At 41.5% G+C, this 16,996-nt stretch overlaps 1 protein-coding gene across 1 annotated transcript in view; it reads right to left on the reverse strand.

Moving 5' to 3' along the window:
* The window catches only part of DHX15 (DEAH-box helicase 15), a 51,739-nt gene that overhangs the window by 25,770 nt on the left and 8,973 nt on the right, over nucleotides 1–16,996 (reverse strand). Inside the window, exons 2-5 of the mRNA XM_089671654.1 lie at nucleotides 12,953–13,295; nucleotides 9,859–10,052; nucleotides 4,957–5,116; nucleotides 3,159–3,377 (exon numbers count right to left, since the gene is read on the reverse strand). Of these exons, the coding sequence (XP_089527780.1) occupies nucleotides 3,159–3,377; nucleotides 4,957–5,116; nucleotides 9,859–10,052; nucleotides 12,953–13,295 (916 nt within the window). The remainder of the gene's footprint in view (nucleotides 1–3,158; nucleotides 3,378–4,956; nucleotides 5,117–9,858; nucleotides 10,053–12,952; nucleotides 13,296–16,996) is intronic.

A 16,996-nucleotide genomic window follows, 5' to 3' on the forward strand; every position in this document is an offset into this window, starting at 1 on the left:
ATACGGTGACTGGCTATCACTATATGTCTTTTAAATGTAATTACTGGCTTTTTTTTTCTTCACCATAGCTCAGAGAATGACCTGTCACTTTCCCCAAGCTGACAGAAACAAAGTTTCTTTTTAGTCTCTCTTTCTCCTGAGTTAAACAAAAACGTTTTTCTCTGAGCTGTAGTGAAGGAAAAAAAAAAAAGCCAGCATTTAAAAACCATATATAGTGACAGCCAGTGTGGGAGCCTCTCTGTATACACTGCTCCCTCACTGTATACACTGCTCCTCTCCTGCCCCTTCCTTGCACACACTGCCGCCTCTCCCCCCCCCCCCCACAAAGATGGACTGTCACCCCCCACATATGCAGACATTTTGGTTTCAATTTGTTTTTCGGCCACATGCATTCTGAATCTTTGGTATCGTTTCGGCACCAGAATTTTAATTTCGAAGCACCACTACTCACAAGACATTAAAAGCCAACAGTGTATGAATATTTACCATGTAATAAACACTTGCACTGGGAGAAAAAAAAACACAAGTTGCGATGACTGAACTCCTTCACAAAATGATAGGTATGCCCAGCTGTTATGCCAATTACAGGTAAGCAGCTCAAAATAATGCAGAAGAGAGATTAGCAATTTATCAGCACAGGTTTAAAAAAAAATAATACGGTGTACGAACAAAGTAAGTGTCTGCACATAGCCCGCCTAAATGTATGTACAATAAAGCCCTGTTCACACAGGGAGATTTGCTCCATGCTCCACAAGGGTGTCCCATTTTAGTCTATTGGGGCACACAGCTGCGCAGGCACAGCCACGGTGTCAGTATATCACATGCGAGTGCAGGTCCCTGTGCATTTGGGGAGTCACAGCAGCTGTGTCCATGCAGCTGAATGTTCCAATAGACTAAAATGGGATGCTGTCAGGGGGATTCACACAGCACCTGTGCATCCCCATGCCAGTAAAAAGTGGCCCTGGACAGGGCATGAAACAAAATTGCTGTGTGAACAGTGCCTAATTATGCAACCCAGCTCCTTCACTGCCTCACCATACTGTCAGACTGGGGCTTCCAGGTGTGAAGAAACATAAGAGCTTCCCAATGTGACTGCTGGGACTGAGCAGCCAATCACTAGGCATGAATGCTTTCAATTGCAAGAAACAATGTCATCCCCATCTATGCTCCGAAACATGTCAACGTTTGTACTTAGATGGCATTGCTGCAGCAGGGAGAAGCATGAGGAAGGCTGGCAAGTATAAACCCCTGCAGACATGAACTAGGTGCAAATAATGAATAGGCAAATTGACAGTGACTAAGTTCCCTTCATATTTTACATTGGTCAGCACTATCACGAATGTTCAAACGAATGTGTCTCTTAGAAACTATCTTGTGCTACAACCTTCATCCAATCCTAAGCAGCTGGTGTTATGGGGGTGAATAACTGGGTATGGAATAGACAGATCGCATATCTAAACAGGCACCATCAATGCTGAAAAGATATATCTTGGTTTTAGAGCATCTAATTCTCCTCCATCCAAATGTCGTCTTTTTCAGGGAAAGCCTTGCATATTTCAGCAGGACAATGCTAAACTGCATACTGCATCTATGACAACAGCATGGCTTCATATTAGAACAGTCCAGGTGCCTAACTGTCCTGTCTGTAGCCCAGACCTTTCACCAATTTAAAATATTTGGTGCAGCTTGAAAAATACGACAAAAGATTACCCAGGACCGTCAAGTAGTTAGAATCTTGTATCATGCAAGGAAAGGACAACATTGAACATTCCTCTCCCAAAACCCCAGCAAATGGTCTCCTCCATTCCCAGACATTTACATTAGAAGAGGAGATTCTACACCATGGTAAACATGGCCCTGTCCCAACTTAAAGACATGTTGCTGCCATCAAATTCGAAAAATTACCTTTTTATACTAAATTGGTGCATTTTCTCAGTTTAAACATTTGATATATGTTTTCTACTTGTTATTGTGAATAAAATATGGGCTTATGAGATTTTCAAATCATTGCATTTTTTTTTGCAGATTTTACGCAACATTCCAACTTTTTTTGGAATTGGGGTTGCAGTCAAATGGAAAAGCGTTACAAAAACTTCCATCTCCCTAAATTCTAACAACTGTGAGCAAACAAAAACAATTTAACTGCTTCCCAACCACCCTATTGCAGAAACACTGCTACAGGGCAGCACGGGTGCGGAAAATCACATATGTATACGTGATTTTTGCATCTCCGGGTAGGGGGCACACGTGAATCGCATGCGCAACCTACCTGCGCAGCCATTCGCGACTGCGGCTGTCAATCAGCCACCCTGATCAGTTTGCTTACAGTGAAGCACACATCCCCTACCCCTAGTAAAACACTCCCTACATATAGTTAACCCTTTGATCACCTCTCAGATTAACCCCTTCCTGCACAGTGTCAATAATACAGTGTCAGTGCTTTTTTTTAGCACTGATCACTGTACTGGTGTCACTGGGGATGTCAGTGACACCAAGTTAGTTCCCCCCCAGTGTCAATGTCTGCCGCAGCCCCACTAAATTTGCTGATCGCCGCCATTGCTAGTAGAAAAAAAAAAAAATCCCAGCATCTATACCGCCATTTGTAAACGTTCTAACTTTCATGTACACTAATTAATTTACACATGTTGGGATTTTTTTTTTTTAGCAAAGACATGTCACAGAATACATTTTGGCCTAAATGTATGACGAAATTTGATTTAAAATTTTTACTGGACATGTTTAATAGCAAAAAGTCCAAAATATTGTTTTCTCAAAGATGTCTTTTTTTAATTTCATTTCATTTGGGTGCAGCGTTGCATGACCGCGCAATTGTCAGTTAAAGTAACGCAACTCAGTAACGCAAAAATGGCCTGGTCAGGAAGAGGGGTAAATCCTCAGGAGGGTAAGTGGTTAAATATTCTTATAAAAGAAAATAGTATGTAGGTCTAAATCGCCTGGGCCAAACACTACAGTAGGCCATGTACCGGCATCAACGAAAACTGAGCAATTTTGGGTCAACATTCCCTTCAATATTGTGAGATGCTATACAGAGGAATTAAAAGTAGCTAACACATTGGATACAGATCTTTGAGCAATATACCTGACATATGCAGCAAGGAAAAAAAAAACGTAAGAGGAAAAAAAAGCACTGTACAAACCTCTTGGCCTGTGAGAAACAGAAGTAGGTCTCCTTCCTCCTCTTCACACATGTGAATCTGAATTACTGTGCGGATAGCAGCTTCCAGGTAGTCTCTCTCTGGCTCTGGTGTATAGAAGATTTCTACAGGATGTGTGCGGCCAGGAATAGTCAGGAGAGGGCAGCTATCAAAATACACTTGGAATTTGCCTGCATCAAGTGTTGCACTCATGACTATAACCTAAATTGAACATGAAAGGAAAGGTCATTTTCACTGATCTTTTGGTTGTAGTACTATAAACTCAGGATTACCAAGATTTATAGAAAAAAAAAAAAAAAACACAGCAACAAACCTCAACAAATGTCAAACAAAAGAAAAAAAACTTCCGCAGGGTGGAATTGGCCTCTGTTATAGGCAATACACTACAAATAGAGTTTTTGAATCCACTGTAAAAATATTCTGGTATCTACTGAGGGAAGCAGGAAATTTAACTTTTGATTAACTCTTTCGCTGCTACAGATGCAATACATATATTGCAGCTTAGCCCTATAAACTGACTCCTGGCAGTATCTGCATCTCTTCAGCAGACTGTCCTTTCTTCTGGAAGCTATTCAAGCAGATCAATTCCACACACACTGGATGGTACACAGACCCCCGCCGTGTATCCTGGGCTCCGCTGCCCCGCCTGGGCACCTGGGACGGCCATGATGGGTGTCTGCAAGGACAGCAGAGGATGATCAATGAACATTTGTTCACTGATCATCCCTGCACTAAATGAAGCATGGATCAACAAGCATATTTCCCGTGTTTTGTAGCTGTTATTTCCTGGCTGCTGTGGTTGGGGAAAAAACGGATTAAGCTGAGGTCTACAAAGTATCTGTAGGTGAGCAGCAAATTGAGTTGAAGTTTCAGGTGTCCCTCTGCAAGCAAAAGTAGCAGCACAGACATGTTTCCCTGACTCTGTAAGGTGGGAAGGAGGACATGAGCAAAAACTCCACTCAGCGGATGTTGTCACTGTTCTAGGACCCATGTTGTTAACCTCTTGATGTAGAAACAGTTGGAACAGGGAATTTAAAGGCAGGCTCTGTAATGGAGGCAACTTCTGACGCTCAGCCTGACCAGCCTACTCATTAAACCAGTATTCAAAGACGGGCCAGCGCTGAGGCAATACCAACATCTCTAGACTGTGCACTGAAGCCAACTTTTACCAAAACACCCATATTCTTCATGGGAAAGGCTGCTCCACTAGGTTATAGATTTAAAGTGAAAGACTGAAGGTTTTTTTTTTTTTATCTTCATGCAGCCTGTGTGCCGCTACCCCCCACAGCCCTCCTTAATAGTCACCTGAGCCCCCTTCCACTACTGTCCATTGCAGCCAGTGAGCCAATGAGGAGAGAGCGGGGGATGGGGCTGAGCCATGGCTCTAAGTCTTATGGACACAGAGTGGGGCTCAGGAGCTAGCAGGCACCGCTGCCCCATAGCAAGCAACTTGCTACTGGGGGCTCTGGTCAAGAGGGAGGAGCCAAGAGCACCAGCAGAGAACCCAAGAAGAAGAGGATCGGGGCTGCTCTGTGCAAAAACATTGCACAGAGCAGATAGATATAACTTATTGTTTTTTTTTTTTTTTTTTAAACACACAGAACCCTTAATATCACTTTAAATTAGCAAGCATATTTCTATACAACTTGGGGAATGTTTTGAGAGGTCAGACCCCGTCTCAGACACAGCTGACTTACTGGTCAGTAATCTTATAGGCTTTAAAAGCAGCATGCTCCAAGTCTATTCTATAATTTCTGGTTAAAAAAAATTTAAAAATTACCTTTAAATCATTCCTCTGCCGCACAACCTCTTTTAACACGCCCATTAAAATATCTGTTGCTAACGTTCTCTCGTGAGCTTCGTCCAGAATAACTACACCATATCTTTCCAGCAATGGGTCATTCATAGCCTCTCGAAGCAACATACCATCAGTCATGTACCTGGCAATAAAGAAAACCACATAAGACAAAAAAATGCACAAGTAGGTAGTCCTGTTGCTTCACAGCTCCAAGGCTGCAATTAAATTCTCCCCCTTAAAACTATGTGCATTATTTTGTACATAATCTGGCAGGCAACGTAAAGTTTCACATCACATCCTAATAGAATAAGTTTTACTCCTTTTTCTTAGGAGTCTATTGAAGAACGCAGGAATCATATTGGCAAGATATACTGCTGCCTAAAGGAAGACTGAACGCTGGCAAACAAAATGCACAAGCCAGCCCAAGATAATCCTTCCTCTACCCAACATGTCTCATATACTGTCAGGATGTCAAAAAGCAGTTCAACTTGGGTGGGAAAGAGCAATAACAGGCCCTAAAAATGGAACTGGGGACTATCTTCAGCTTAAAGTGGTCATAAACCCTTACATACACCCAGTGAAGTGATTGGCCTCATCATCCTATATAAGTTGTTCCAGTTTATCTGCACTCTTCTCCACATTCAAAGTGCAGAATTTATAAAGCATGTCTGTGTTCAGAAAAAAAGGAGATGAAGTTAAATTCTACAGCTCAGTGAGGATAGCTCTGAAAGCTGACTGGAGAAAAGAGGGCACCCCCCCCCCCCCTCCTCACAGGAACAGAGCTGAGACTGTCACTCTGCTAGAGCTCCCTCCCGTCACCATTTTTCTCTTGGTGTCAGGAAAACTTGTCAGAAGTGACTCATACAGATAGCAGAGGAACAAGGCAGCAGACAAAATGACACTCATCAATGGGTTCACAGCAAATTTGCTTTCAAAGTGGTGGGATTTGTTCCCATTTAAAGCACTATTTCAAAGCAACACTGATATAGACACAGGTGTGATTTTAGTGCCATTTACCATTTAGTAGTTAAGGGCAAAAAAAAGAAAAATACAAAAAGGATTTAGGCTTCGTTCACACTAGTGTGCAGAGATGTGAGTTTTTCTGCACACATACTGCAAGGGCACAAAGAAAACTACCGTTCTTTATGTGCCCTGTTCACTCCACAACATATGGTGTGAATGATTCCAACTGCTGGTCAATCCAGAAAAGTATACTCTCTACTGGTCTAGTAGTTTTCCTGTTAAAAGGCAGGTGGGTAACAGGTACATTATGCTCAATAAACCACTTGATTCACAGGTTAACTGTTCCAAAACACCTCAGGTGGGGTCCAAGACCTGTAGGTAGGGGTTTCCAGTGTGCATAGAGGAATACCTCAAACAGCAGAAAGGTTATTTGCAGCTGTAGAGGCTCAAGAGACAGCAAGCAGATTCTCCAAATGCAACGCAGTGTAAAATGCATCAATCACGGCATCAGAGCTCAAATGACCTCTTAAGTCAGAGGTGATGGCAGAAGACGGCAGTGCACCAACACACTTTATCAGAGACTATGGAGACTCCGAGTTAATGATGGTTATGGCGACCCACAGGCCTGTTGGCCACAAACAGTAAAGCTCCTTGACAAGGAAAGAAGACTTTGCCTTAACCAACAGAGCTAATAGAGACTCTGGTTATAGGTTCTACATCATCTGAGGGTCAATGGGTTCCAGATTACAGATAGCAGTGCCCTCTGAGGATAGAGTAAATGTCCCCAAAACCATTGGGAGAGTGTGAGCGGAGATCACCTGTATAAGTGGCACTGTCCCATAGTGGTGAGGCAACTAGGTTCAAGAAATGAAGGGGGCAAGGCAACAAAAAAACTAGCCAGCCAAGGCAATGGGTGGCTGATGAGAAATCGGATGGCCAGTGGTGGCTAGGGTCCATATAAGCAGGCAGTAGAAACAGACAGGTGATCAGGATTTCCTAAGGTACTTTTTGTAAAGCAGAAAACGGCACAATGCTTTTTGTAGACTGATGAGAAAAAGTGTATGGGGAATATCCACCCAGCTGATGTCAAAACTCAGTCCCTCAGCGTTAACCCCTTCCATGGCAAAACCATCACTATTTGCCAAAAGGTGCAAATAACTGTGTTCCGCCTGACCAACCTACTGAAATTGAGCCCCCATTAATGCCTGAGCATTATGTCACATATATTTCATGCATTTTCCTACTTCCAAGTGGGAAGTTCAAAAAAAGGCCCCAAGTGATGCAAATAACAGTGCTCACCCTGATCAGTCACCTACTCAAGGTGAATCCCCATTGACATCTGAGCCATTTGTTGCAGATTTTCCACACACTGCCCTACATGTGACCGCGTTCCTCAAAAATCACATTCTTTTCCGATGAAAAAGCTTCAAAATTGCCTAAGAAAATATTAATCCTTGAATGGGGCTTAAGGAACAGAACAATGCCACGACTCTGCACCAACAAAAGTACCAAAGTCAAGACCAGTGCCAGAAGGTCACCTACACACTAGCCCTGTAACATGCAGTCCAGGCTGAAGAAAGGTTGATCCAAATAGCTTCCATGTACAGACCAACTCAAGCAGGGTTGTAGCCAAGGATCTTGGCTCATTTTAGCATTAAAGATATCAAAGAAAAGTTTTGAAGAGAAAAGCTGGCAAAAATACTTTTTTCAGCATAGCTAAAGAAAATAACACTGTAGGACAATAAGAAAAAGAAAAAAAACCCCACAACAGCAGGAGGGGTTATCCTAGATCATGTACGCTGGTATCCACTTCTCTTGTAGGTAGTAGAACCCGACAGCATGATTCCTGTGTCCCAGAATAGACAAAACATTTGTATGCTATGGTTACTTGAACAGGCAGCCATCTGTGACGGTGCTGTTGGAAATTTCTGGTGGTCCTTGATTAAACACTGCTTGGACACTGGTACCTACAGGTAAGCTCATAACGCTTACCTGTAGGTACAAGGAAGATCTCTCAAATGTGCAGTTTATGAGATATTCACGGTTTCTGCAGCCGGTGATGTTACCAGTTAATGCGTTCTGAAGCCAGAGCGCTGTGTCATGGTCGTGACTTCAGCGCGCATGTGTGGGAAAAACATTATTGCCCAGGGGTGTGGACATTTTTTAAAAACTACTTGTCCAGGGACTAAATCAGTGTCCCAATCTACTTGTCCCTCATGAAAATCTACTTGTCCAGATAAAAAAATGAACACATTTTAACCAAAACTGTATTTAAATTGGAGGCAATTTTAAAAATGTCTGGGACTTTTAAAAACAAAAGGGGCTTTATGATGACTTAAACATGTAATATTTTTAACAGTGCTGTTTATCTCCTCATCCCCTCCTTGCCTGTCTCTAGCACTGCACCTGGGAAACAGCAGGGACGGGAGAGACCTTGCAGTGTAATGAGTTCTGATTGGCCGCTCATCAGGAACATCCTTTATCCCTTTCACTGTCAGAGCCATTTAGGCGGTTTGTTTTTTTGCACAAATTTAAAAACTTTTAGGCCTAAAGATGACACAAAAACCACAAACATGATATATTTTCTGAAAGCAGAGAACCTAGAAAATAAAATAGTGGTAGGTCCAATTGTTTTATATGTTGCATGATATTCCCACAAAGTTTCAGTAAATTATACCAGCAAGTTACTTTTAGGGCACAAAAAAGGTTGCGCTCAGTAAATAGATATCCAACTTGTAAAACCTTAAAATTGTGCACGCTCGTGAAATGGCGATGAACTTCAGTACCCTGTTTTCTATGGGTGACACTTATAGGTCATCAGTTTAGCGTTATGGAGGAGGTCTGGTGCTAGCATTATTGCTCTCATCCTGGCGTGTGCAGCGATATGTAATGTGTATCGCAATAGTTTTCATGCGTAGGCACCCCAGCGTGTGGTTTTACGCTTGTACGTACATATATGTGGGGGGCGAATGTTATGTGCTTGGATGTAACTTTCATTTTTTTTTACAAAAAACACCCCCAAAAACTTTTTTTCATCACATAGGGGACTGTGTGATGATTTTTGGTGACAGGTTTGTCTTTATTGAGACATCCATGGTCTAAAAGACCCTGGATGTCTCCACTGTGCTTCACTGCACATCACACCGCATTACATTCTTTGCCAGCCTCCATGGCTGGGAATCTCTCAACTGGGACCCGGAAGTGACGTCATAATGTCACTTCCGGGTTAGGACAAAAAGGGGAGCCGATCCCCGGCCCACAGATGGGCATGTGGAGCCCAGGAGACCTCAAGCGAGTGAGCCCTGCTGCTTGCCCGCAGCAGGGCTGAAGGTTTAAAAAAAAAAAAACAAAAAAAACAAAACGCTACCTGCCTGGCAGCCGGAAATACATGTCTCGGGTGTCAGGAGATACAGAGTCAACATCCCTGTTGCCGCATGGCCAAACAGCCAGAGCCCACAAAGCACATTATGACATGATCTTGCAAGGAGGAGTTTTTTTTCTTACTACTGCATTGTCAGGCACAGTTATTTACGTCAAGAGAACATTAAAGATTTACCCAAGAACCCAAGGAGCGCACAGCTGATAGCAGCACCCAGTAGCAATCAGAAAAAAAAAAAAAAGTTACTGGCTATTTGACCACCATGGCAGCCAATCACAAAAGCTTGTGTACAAACTTTCCTGGTTGCAGATGGCATTATACCTCTATCCCTGTGCACAGACAAATATACATCATGTTAAAAAGCATGCACAAAAACATGTAAAAGTTTGATTAAATACCTATGTTTAAAATAAAACACAAAAATGCCTTGGAGAGTTTTGGTCAGTCAGCATTACATATTGTAATTTTACATAAGTAAGACTATAGGGGGAGGGGAGAGGCCCATGCAGCTAAACGGACGTGCAAGTTCCTCATTTACTTACTTCAGGATAGTTTTTGCACTGCTGCAGTCCTCAAATCGAATAGAATAACCAACTTCCTGGCCCAGCATGACATCCATTTCGTCAGCAACTCTTTGTGCCACACTCATTGCAGCTACTCTTCTAGGCTGGGTACATGCAACACCTCTCTTGGGCCCGGGCAAAGATCTCATGTACTCGACACACCATTGGGGAATCTATAATGCACAAAATGATTTCACCTTTTTAAAGTCAGCCATTCTTAAATACCCATTGTCACTCTTTTTTGAATTTAGCTTTTCAAAGCCAAGTTGCACAAAGTGTTGCTGTCAAACCTCAGAAGTTGACCAGCATGTTGGTGAATCATCACAAGAACCTCCCACTCTAATATTCAAGCTGCCACCATTTACAAGTTACAGTGTTGTGAGAAAGTTATCATGATGTCTCTGCTCAAGTATTTCCCGACTCCACAGTTGGGATGGAATACAGGCTGATTATACACCCCCTAGATCTGACAATGATATGACTGCAGATATTAATGATATGCTGCTGAAATCAAAGTTGAATTACCCCCCCCCCCCCCCCCCCCCCCGCCGCTCTGCTATCTGTAGAGATAAATCAGAGATGCTTTAAGCCTAGCTGAACCAGTACCAATTTAAAAAGGTCCACAATATTAAGAACGGTCTTACATTCTACAAATAAAGTAGAACTAAAGTAAATTTTCTGGATAGAGTGGATATGGATTAGAACACCTGACAGTTTTTATTGCTGTCTGTGACCCTGTTAGGAAGATTCATAAGAAGTGATAGTAAAACAAAACCTAAAAGTTTGGGTTGTTCACAACAGCATTTGAGGGGAAATCTTCCAATAGGAAAATTAGTTCTGGTTACCTGAGAACCCCAAAGGAAACCCTTAATATGCAGGGATTTTCTCCGACTTCCCGTTTTAGGTATAGGACAGGAAGCGAAGGGAAATCTCTGCAATGGGAGAAATGGCAAAAAAAAAAAACAAAAAAAAAAACAAAAAAAAAAACACCTGATGATAGGGATTAGAACCCCCCCCCCCCTACTCTATCAAAAAAGGAAAAAAAATGCCTATAGTACTACTTTAAGTTGGCATTTTTGGGGTCCAACATTTCCTGTACAGTACGGACGTTTTGAGTTGATTGTTGAGAATTTTCAAGCATCTCAGAGAACAAGCCGGAACATTACACCTGCAATTTAGATTCCCAATTTGGTATACATTGGAAATATACTCATTGGATACTTGGCCCCTGCTGTCAAAATATAAATAATTGGCTGGCCTACTTTCAATACTGTAATGGTAAAGTATATTCAAGATTAACTCAGTTCCGACTTGTCTAGGACAGACCTGTGCTGTAACCATAAAATTGTTTATGAAAAATTAGTAAGAAAATGACCCAGACCTATTCACTCTTGGCTGGCTAAAGATAGACTTTGAAGTTTAGTATTTAAAGGGTCCAATTACTTTTAAATGTTTATTTAATTTGATACATTTTTTTTTCAAATGTTGAACCTAGATTTATTGGTTTGTCCCATCTTTATTTCATTTCATCAGTGCCTTTCAAGACTAAAATGTTCACTTGGGGCCTTTCTACTGGGCGATTCTATGTTCAGCAACAGGAAGCTCAAACAACAAAATTATTGAACATATGGAAATATGGCCTAATCTGAGCAAAAGCTGAAATTTCAAATAGTGAAATGTATATTCGTTCCTGAAAAACTTTACAGAACGCACAGTGAGACTATGCCAAGGATGGATGACAAAAATGGACCCATTTTCAGATCTGAGCTATTCAAACTGCTTTAAAACAAAACAAAAAAAAATATATAATAATAATAAAAAACACACAATAAAGGAGGCTCAGAAGAGAGCAGTTTTAACTGCAAACTGATTATGAATTTTTTCTATTAAATTTAGTTGGGCTGTCCACATTCATGACACTTTTAGTTATTTTTGAAAATGGAATCTTTATTTTGATAAGTTTACTTTAACGTAACTCTTTGCTTTGCCAATGAAGGGCAAAGCAACAGGCTGCCGTTCAAAGCAGCATATACTATTCTTCCAATACTGATAAGCTCTCACGAAACTATGTATGCCTTGGTGATAGAATTAACTAGTCTAATGCTGTCACATCATCCTCCATACTCAGAAGTACTGGGTATGACAAGGGAGTGTAGGAAAGACAAGTAAATTCTGCTAGTGATGAAACACAACTTGCTTTAAAGTTTTAAGGACAAACTGTAACTTTGGTAAAGTTGTCCTTTAATGATCTCTCCTAACACTCGAAGTGAACCAAGTAAAATACATCTACCTTCCTTTCAGCTGCGGGGCTTTAAACTTTGCAGACTTACCTGGCACAGCCCTTGCAAAGCAAATCTGGCCTACTTACTACTTTCAACTATTACTACAGAAGGGCCATACTCATGGCAGTCTCTGGCCATCCAGTGGAGTACAACTCATCTATAAAAAAATAAATAGGCCTGTGGTCCACTTAGCTAACGTACTTCGCTTTAAAGTGGTTGTAAACTCGTACATATACCTAGTGAAGAGACTGGTTTCGGGTGATACACAGATTAAACAAATCCTCCTACATAGGTTGTAGCCGGTACTTCATCCCTCACATTCAGTGAAAGTGCAGAATTTACACAGGATCTTTCAACTCTGAAAAGCAGGGGGTGGGGAGCAGAAGTTACACTCTGCAGAGCTCAGTTAGGAGAGCTGATTGGAGGGAAGGGACACTCCCCCTTCACACAGCACACAGGAACAGAGGCGAGGCTGTCAATCACAGGCTGTGTGCTGGAGCTCCCTCCTGTCACTTTTTCTCTTGGCATCAGGAAAACATTTCAAAAGTGATTATGTAAATAGAGAAAAAAAGGCAGCAAAATGACAATTCGTGCTCTGGATTGGGACAAGTACACACTGTAGATGGATCTGCTTTGTCCATATTTCATGTCTGAGGTTTACAACAGTTTTAAAGAAAGCAAATGCAGCCACCTCCCCAAAAGAATTCTGAGCTAAAAAAAAAATTATTTTCTCCCGGGTTTAGATATACTTTAATTATATGTGTAAGCATTTCCCAGAAAGCAGTAGATACCTGTGTGGTTTTTCCAGAACCAGTCTCTCCAACTAAAACAAAGCACTGGTTCCTGGTAAGAATATCCGTAAAACGCTCCTTGTATTCCCAGACTGGCAACTGAAGACGCTTTTTTAAGATCTCATAGTACCGCGGTGTGTGGGGCAGGTTGGTGAATGGATTGACGCCTTGAGGAAGTGCTGCTGGCTTTACAGTTGGAACACCACCGGCTGCTATATATGGGGTATTTGATGTGCTACGTGAATCTTTATCCTTGTCCCTATCCCTTTCACGATCTCTATCCCGGTCCCGATCCCGTTCTCGATCCTTTGATCTGTCATCTCTATCTCGATCTCTGTCCTTCCTAAAAGCAGAGAAAAAAAAAAACATCTTTATTGAAAAGAAAAGATCAAGTGACTTCAACATGTGTTAGAACAGAGGAAAGATTCGGCTGGTGCATCTACCATCAACACAACAGTAAATTAGAGTTTTTTTGTCTTTTTTGAAAAGCTGGTGCCTCTATAGAGAAAGGCAAGCGTTAAAACCACCTCTTACTATTACTACAGAAGACAAAACAAAGAAGATTGTAAGCAGTTTGAGCGTTACTAACACACATCTCCAGTCGTCAGCAACATTCTAGGAAACTGAAATTTTTTTTAATCATAGGAACTTCTTTACTCTATGGATGGATAGGATTTTTTCAGAAGAAGTTGCCATCATGCTTTTATTGGATTTAGGTCAAGCGAGCGTGGAGGCCATTCAATGGTATCAATTCCTTCATCCTCCAGGAATTGCCTGCATACTCTCGCCACATGAGGCCAGGCATTGTTGTGCACCAGGAGGAACCCAGGACCCACTGCACCAGCGTAGGGTCTGACAATGGGTCCAAGGGTTTCATACTGATACCCAATGGCAGTCAGGGTGCCATTGTCTAGCCTGCAGAGGTCTGTGTTTCCCTCCATGGATATGCCTCCCCAGACCATCACTGACCCACCACCAAAACGGTCATGCTGAACAATGTTACAGGCAGCATAACGTTCTCCATGGCTTCTCCAGACCCTTTCATGTGTGTCACATGTGCTCAGGATGAACCTGCTCTCATCTGTGAAATGCACAGGGCGCCAGTGACGGACCTGCTAATTCTGGTGTTCAATGGCAAATGTCAATCAAGCTCTATGGGACTGGGCAGTGAGCACAGGGCCCAGTAGAGGATGTCAGGCCCTCAGGCCACCCTCATGAAGTCTGTTTGATTGTTTGCTCAGACATTCACACCAGTGGCCTGCTGGAGGTAATTTTGTAGGGCTCTGGCAGTGCTCATCCTGTTCCTCTTTGCACAAAAGGAGCAGATACCAGTCCTGCTGATGGGTTAAGGACCTTCTACGGCCCTATCCAGCTCTCCTAGAGTAACTGCCTGTCTCCTGGAATCTCCTCCATGCTCTTGAGACTGTGCTGGGAGACACAGCAAACCTTCTGGCAATGACACGTATTGATGTGCCATCCTGGAGGATTTGGACTGCCTGTAGGGTCCAGGTATTGCCTCATGCTACCAGTAGTGACACTGACCGTAGCCAAATGCAAAACTAGTGAAAAAAACAGTCAGAAAAGAGGAGTAGAGAAAAAATGTCAATGACCTCCACCTGTAAAACCATTCCTGTTTTGGGGGTCATCTCATTGTTGCCCATCTAATGCACCTGTTGTTAATTTCATTAACACCAAAAGCAGCTGAAACTGATTAACAACCCCCTCTACTACTTAACTGACCAGATCAATATCCCAGAAGTTTCACTGACTTGATGCTGTACTCTGATTAAAAAGGGTTTCTTTAATTTTTTTGAGCAGTGTATATTAGTGGTGCAAATGAAAATTCTGTTTCCTGAACAAAAAAATTCAGGATGCACTTGACCGAAAACCGGAAAGGACAGTTTTTAAAAATGAATATATTTTTCAAACACAATAAAGCCACTATATATATCCCAATTTTTTGGTTCAATATGAAAAAATGATGTTACGCTGAGTAGATACCAAACATGTCATGCTTAAAAATTGTGCACACTCGTGGAATAGCGTCAAACTACGGTATTAAAAATCTCCATGGGTGACGCTTTAAAAATTTCTTCAGGTTACCAGTGTAAAGTCACAGAGGAAGTCTAGTTCTAGAATCATTGCTCTGACATTTGTGGTGATACCTCACATGTGGTTTAAACAGCGTGGGCATGGCATACATATACGTACACTACTACGCACTACTACATGGTTTATTTTTTTTACACTGTCAGTTAAAAAAAAAATCTATTTCTTTTAATCACTTTTATTCCTATTGTAGCGACAGGTCCTCTTTATGGAGAGATATTGGGTCAAACCCACATCTCTCCTCTACAATGTAAGGCATTAGATAAAACAAGCACTAATCTAGTGCTTTAAAAAAAAAAAAAAAAAAAAAAAAAAAGAAAAGAAAGACGACCGGAAGTGACGTTGCGACGGTCCTCCAAGGGAATTGAGATGAGTTGAGGCCATCTTTCTTTCACTTATCTCTATGCCCAGCGCAAGTATTGTTCGATGGTTTTGCAGGTAAGCCTGAGAACCACCAAGCGGCAGAGGGTAGCAGCAAGGTTATTTTAGCACCTTTATCGGTGCTTATTTTCATATCGGCCAAAGCGTTTCGCCCACTGAAATTTCGGTGCATCCCTATTATACATATATTATTACACATACACACACCATAGTTTGTAGACTATACAGTTAGGTCCATATATATTTGGACACCGGCAAAATTTTAGATTTTTTCAGGTATTTACAAAAACATATTCCAGCTATAGCTATATAATGGATATGAGCTGAAAGTGCAAACTCAGGTTTAATTTGAGGGTATTTACATCCAAATTGGAGGAGTTTAGGAATTACAGCTCTTAACCTCCCTGGCGGTCTGATTATGTCAGTATTTATTAATCCAAAGCAGTACATTGTTTTGCATGGAAATGTGTTTTATATTGTAGGCTTAGGAATAACTCACTTAAATCTGTCCAAACAAGAGTCTAGTAAACATCTCGGGTATGATAAAATTTGAAACACGAAATCATAAATTATAACATAATAAATTATAAAAAATATTATAATAAAAATGTAATTCAATAATGTAATCAAACCAAAAACATTGACATTTGTCCAAACAAGGGTGCAATATTACTAGACACTACATATTGGTTTAGTAAACCTCCCGGGTATGAAAAATTTTGAAACATGGGACTGCACAAAGTCCAACGTCACAATCAGCCCAATCAGGTTTGCCAGAACGGAGTCAGGTGGATGTTTTAGTAATGGGTGGTAATTCAGTGTACATCAGAAGATCTTTCCAGCTTTTTCCTTTCTGATAACTCATTATAGGTGAAGGTGTATTAGCTAATGTTAAGCTTTGATCACTAGAAATGGTTAACCAACAGGAATAAACCACATCCTTCACTGTATGACTCTCTCCTGAATAACAAGTAGGAAAAAAGATTTGGTCTTGTGGGATATGGTCCCAGGGACAAAATGGGGTTCCCCAGCATTCGCTACTTGTTGTCTCTGTTGATGGAGTTATTTTGAGTAGCCGCATTCAGAAAATTGTTCCATCATTTTGTCAAGCTGTAGTTCAGCTGTAGTAGGGTTGGAGTTTCTTCTAACTCTCAACATCTGGGCATATGGGATTCCACAGACTAGTGCTGGGGGGTGTGCACTGCATGCATGAAACAAGGTGTTTCTATCAGTCGGCTTTTGGTATAGCTGAATCCAAAAGCTTGTATTGTCATCCATGACTATTTTATAAATGTTGAGATCCAAGAAATTGATGTCAGTATCAGAAGCTGTAAGAGTCAACTTGATTGGGGTAGACATATCATTGAGCTCATCAATCCTTTGTCAGATCATCACTACTTCCAGTCTAAAGGCGCGAGAGGTCATCTATATAGTGATGGTAAGACAACACGTGTGGTGCTAGTCTAGGCAATAAAATGTTGTGTTTATATTGGTGCATGAATGTATTGGCAAAGAAGGGTGCAACATTAGAAACCATAGTAGTATTGGAACACT

The sequence above is a fragment of the Staurois parvus genome, unplaced genomic scaffold (genome assembly GCF_062004578.1).
Source record: "Staurois parvus isolate SC_StPar_1 unplaced genomic scaffold, SC_StPar_1.0 ptg000112l, whole genome shotgun sequence".
In the NCBI taxonomy this organism is placed as follows: Eukaryota; Metazoa; Chordata; class Amphibia; order Anura; family Ranidae; genus Staurois; species Staurois parvus.